This window comes from Glycine max, chromosome 1 (assembly GCF_000004515.6).
Source record: "Glycine max cultivar Williams 82 chromosome 1, Glycine_max_v4.0, whole genome shotgun sequence".
Lineage (NCBI taxonomy): Eukaryota > Viridiplantae > Streptophyta > Magnoliopsida > Fabales > Fabaceae > Glycine > Glycine max.
The window spans coordinates 48,347,703-48,353,101 of NC_016088.4; the positions used below are offsets into that span (position 1 = coordinate 48,347,703).

The 5,399-nt window shown below is 28.7% G+C and overlaps 1 protein-coding gene across 1 annotated transcript; it reads right to left on the minus strand.

Moving 5' to 3' along the window:
• Positions 1–1,617: 1,617 nt before the first annotated feature.
• On the minus strand, positions 1,618–2,034 carry LOC102662948 (S-protein homolog 24). Its single transcript, XM_006574189.1, has one exon. It carries the CDS (start codon positions 2,032–2,034, stop codon positions 1,618–1,620), a length of 417 nt encoding a protein of 138 aa, XP_006574252.1.
• Positions 2,035–5,399: the final 3,365 nt, after the last annotated feature.

The window sequence follows — 5,399 nt, forward strand, 5'->3', positions numbered from 1 at the left end:
AAAGAATTCAAAGAACTAACCATCTGAGAATTCTTTGCCCAAACACTGAATTCAAAGAACTAACCGTCTAAGAATTCTGTGTAAGAAGCGGGTAGTTTCTTGGTTGTAATAGTGAACACAAGGGAGGGTACATCCTTTATCGTTCGCTTCAAGTAGAGGGTTACTTGGTTGTTCAAAGAGAATTCTTTGTCTTAACACATTGGAGCGTACATCCTTTGTGGTACAAGTAGAGCGTACATCTACTTGGGTTGTAATACTAAGAACAAGAGAGGATACATCTCTTATGGATCAGTTCAAGTGGAGCGTACATCCACTTGGTGTTTCAAAGAGAACAAGGGAGGGTACATCCTTTGTGGCTCTTTGCTTGTAAAGGATTTTACAAGATTATTAGAAATCTCAAGAACCGTGGGTTGCTTCGAGACTGGACGTAGGCACAGGTTGTGGCTGAACAAGTATAAATCTTGTGTTTGCTTTCTTCTTCCTTACACTCTTTACTTTTCCGCTGTGCACTTTTTATTTCCACTTTACTTTTGTTTGAGTTATTGTTTTTGTTCTTTACTTTCTCATAACTTAGTAGTAAAGCCTAATTAAATCTAGTAATATTAAGAATGATAAATTTTTAATTAGTCAAGACACATTCATAATTAATTCAACCCCCCCTTCTTAATTATTCCGAGGCCATTTGATCCAACAAAGCCTAAATGTTTAATTGAACATATATACCACCTCTGCAATAGGAGTTTATTCAATTAGCCACATCTTAATTTCTTGAAACAGAACAAAGATTATCTTAGATTAATTCATCATTAAAAAAGAATTAGAAAGAACGTTGAATTGCTAGACAATAATTTGGGGACCAAAAAGGTGGTACATATACCTTATCAAACCAGCAGCTTTTATGGGAACCTGAAATTAAAATAAAAACTCATTAGTGTTAATAACACCAACCTGAAATTAAAACTAGTGGTGCTGGAAACATAGATAATAAAAAGTGCTTGTACCTAACAAGGGCGGAAGAAAAGGTGAATCAGTGATGATATCTGCAATAAATATGTCACAAAAATGCCGGAATCTAAATCATATCTGCAACTATGTCAACTGCTTCACTTGGCAAAAAGGATGTTAATGGTTTACCTTTATTACCACGAGTTTTTGTGGGATGTTTACTATCACATATAGTGATTTTATTGAAAGTTGATGCTAATTACGTGTATGAAATTTACATCAAATAAAAATATAATAAATTAATATGAAAAAAATTTCAGCATTAATGTATGTATTTCTAAAATATGTTTATTATTTTGCAATTAAAATAATTCTTGATTTATTTCATTATACTTTTCGATATGTGATTTATGGGACAGAGAATGACAGAAACTTCAGAGAAAATTTATAAGATAGAGAAATTGATCAGTAAGAGAACATGAAATAATTAACTAGTTATTTTAAGTATGAATTATAAATAAAACAATTGACGATTGGAAAATAAATTGTGATCAGATAAAGGGAAATAATAATTCTTTATAAGAAAAAAAATAATAAATGGCAACATAATGATTATCCATATAGTTTATTTTGTTTAGCAAAGCATAGACACAACTTTTAAACAGATGGTATTTATGGAATATACCATGATAATCTCTTCTCCCAATAGCCATGGAACTGATCATAAAAATAGCCTCCATCGTTTGTTAGAGTTCGATTGCATTGGGAATCACATAACTTCTCCTCAATTTCGGCACGATAAACTTGAAAACTCGCATGCACCTTGCCTGCATCCATCGTGCACCAAAAGAGAGTTGTGTCACGAATATTATCTCTAAAGGACCATTCTTGGTACTCTCCAACGGCAAGAACATGTTGGCCAAGATCATTGTACCTCGACTGACAATGGAGATACACAAGAATGTCATCATTCATCCCATTTAAAACACACACAGTTTTCCTCCCGTCAAAAATTGAATCATCACCCAAATCATCTTGAGCACGGACAATCAACAAGAATACAATAATTGTGACCAGGGACTTCAACATGTTTGTAAGATAATAATAATAATAATAATAATAATAATAATAATAATAATAATAATAATAATAATAATAATTAATAAACCATACTCGTAAGCTAATTTCATTACTTCATTCTTGCACTCTATAATTGCAACTTAAAAAGACACCAAAAAGTCTTACTTATACATGAATTGTGACATCACTTTCCACAAATTTTGAATTTGCAAGAGAAATAGTCAAAACAAAAAGTGAGAGACTTTTAAAGCTTTTCTTATACATCATTAAAATCATGCCAATACAGGTAAATCATTTAATAGAATGTTTCATCAAATATCAAGTTTTTTAAAAAGTTTTAAATTAATCATTATGTTGTAGAATAAATACGTGTTTGCGTAATTATTTAATAATTAATCTAAAAAATGTACATTAAATATAGAACTACTTTTTCTTTAATATTTTAATAATGATTTTATTACATAAATTTAATAATTATGTAATATTGAAAAGTAATTAAACTCATTTAAAATTATACAAATATTTATATCATATGCATTTAATATATCTTTTGTACATTTAATACACAATTATTATACAACTGAGATGTTCAATAATTGTAACTATATAATATAAAACAATATTTAAAAAACTGAAATAAATTAAAAATATTTATTCTATATAAATTTGAAAAAATTTAAAATAAGACTGTTAAGCCTACCAACTACTACAGTTAAACATATTATATTGTTATTTTCCTTAAAATACTTAATTTTTACATTTAATATCATTTTATATTATATTCATTTTAATGTGCTTATAAAATATAATAAAAATATCATAAAAAAACCTTGATGAAAAATATATAATTAATAATATTTATTTATTTATAATATAATCAAAAAATAATTGAATAATCTTATCATTCCATATTTTACAATTAAATAAATATTGAAATTTAACGTTATTCAAATCCTCTTAAAAAATTTTAAGCATAAATTTTTGAAAAAATTATAAATAATTTTAAAAATGCCAAATATATATCTTATGCATATCAAAGTTCAATTCTATCTTAATTTAAAAATATGATTTTTAATATCAATTATGCATATAAGTAACACAAATGTAACATTTATCATATCGTTTATTTATAACTATTGTAGAAAGAGCTATACATGTACGCTTGATACACTACTAGAAAATGTAGATTCTACATCGGGTTATCGGAGGCATTCTACATCGATTGGTTATCGTCATCGTAGCCAATATCATAAAAAGGGGAAGCTTATTCTACAACGGTCGCGGACGGCCATCTTAGAATGTTGAACATTCTACATCGATCATCTTAGAACCGAGGTAGAATGCATTGCATTCTAAAACGGTCTTTGGCATGTGATCGTCTTTGAATGGTTAGCATTCTACATCGTTCGTCTCAAAACCGATGTAGAATTCCTTTTTCTTTTTTAGTTTGAACTACTTTTATATAAACCTCCAAAGGATCAAGCTTTTTTCTAGAGCATTTCAGAACAAATTTATTAGATTTAGAATCAACACTCTTCAAATTCACTTATATTGATTTAACCACAAATTATAAACTAGAAAATCCAAAACCAAGAAATAAATCAAATATCCCCTCTCTCCAAATTCCTGCTTATATAAAAAAGAAATGAACAAATAATACACGTACAAACAGGTTTAATTCACACAATTAACCAATCTTAACATAATTTTGTAATCTATGGTTAATTTTGTTTACTTTTATAATACATGAACGTATCTTAAAAATAATTTTTAATTGGTTAATAGTATAAAAACTCTTTATACTTAGGTACATACAAATTAAACTCAAATCAAATAATAAGTTTTCTTCAAAGAATATTTATTGTTAAACCATCTCACAGCATGTCAATAATACTATACATATTAAATTGCGAATAATAATCTACGTAAAGATAATAAAATGTTGTGAAAACTAATTAAAGGAACTAACTAACATAACAACTAAGTAAAGTAATTATAATTATAGGAACTAATTAACCGTTAGAAGAAATCCATGACATGGTGCATTATGATTCATACCTCTTGACATACTTATCGGAAGGACTTGCTAGGGCAGTATCACCTGCAACAAGGAAACAGAGAGAATCATTAATAAAACCAAACAAAGATATGAAAGAAGAAAGGGTGAAAGAAACATGTACGATTAAGAGGTTCCCATTATGCCTATCCTTCACCTGTATTAAATAAAAACAGAAAAAGTGAGAAGTGGGTAGAAAACCTTCATTCCCTCAATAACAATAAACAGTAAAATAATATGATTTGAATTGCAATTTAAGCAAGTAATGCACCAGTTATAGAAAATGCATGCATGTGCACAGTGAGATGTTTCACACCTGCAAAAGGTAGCAAACCAGGGAATATCCGGTCATACTTTGAACGAAGTTCCTCTGAAACAAAATCTTGTAAACAAATCATCGAATTGTATCAAATGATTTTATCTTCTCTATATAATTTTAACATAAAATAAAGGTATTCTTCACCATATAACAAGTTTATTAAATGATGAAAGGAAAACATTCAAAAGAAAAAAGGGAGTGAGGGGATAACCCTTTAAATTCAAAACCTACAAGAAATCACACTAGATTATGCCAGGAAAAAAGAAAGTGCAGATGGGGTAGAAGAAGTAGCAAATCACAGTACATTGCATTTTGCTAGTGAATGTACTAAAAGAAAACTTATTATAGTACATCCCAGACAGGAGTACCTAGGAGAAGGAGAAAAACCGAATACAATTGGTTAATAACATAAATGTGATTTTGTTCTGGGATGCTTGTCATGTGTCATAAATATGGGATTTCAGAGTTTATGCCAGATTTCAGTAGAAACCTTTTTAGAACAAAGATGTATTAATGTACATATGTTAAACTATGCATTTATGCAATGTTAGTACTTTGGAATCTTTTTATGTGACCAGGTTTTCTAGGTTGAATTATAATTTGGTATTTAGACTATGTATTGGTAATGGGTCATGAGGTGGATTGGGATCTTGTCACAAAGAAGGACAAGAAATCCTCTTCAGATAAAGTGATAGGAAAATAAACATACAATATAAACATATTTCTATTAAGCTATTTTCTTTATGTCAATGTTTTACATTACCTGGGCAAGTTTAAAACTTGGAGAATTTTCTTGGTATTTGGCAATGAAAAATTCACATAAACTTGAGATGTTGGGATATCGACTCTTGATAGAATTTAGAGAAGCCTACAAATCATACGCATTTAATAGTTAGTAACAACAAAAAATCTAGATTTTTAATAAATTTGAAATATGTAACCATGGAATCACCGTATTTGGAATTGTTTCAATAAGAGTAGTGTAAGAAGAAGTACATA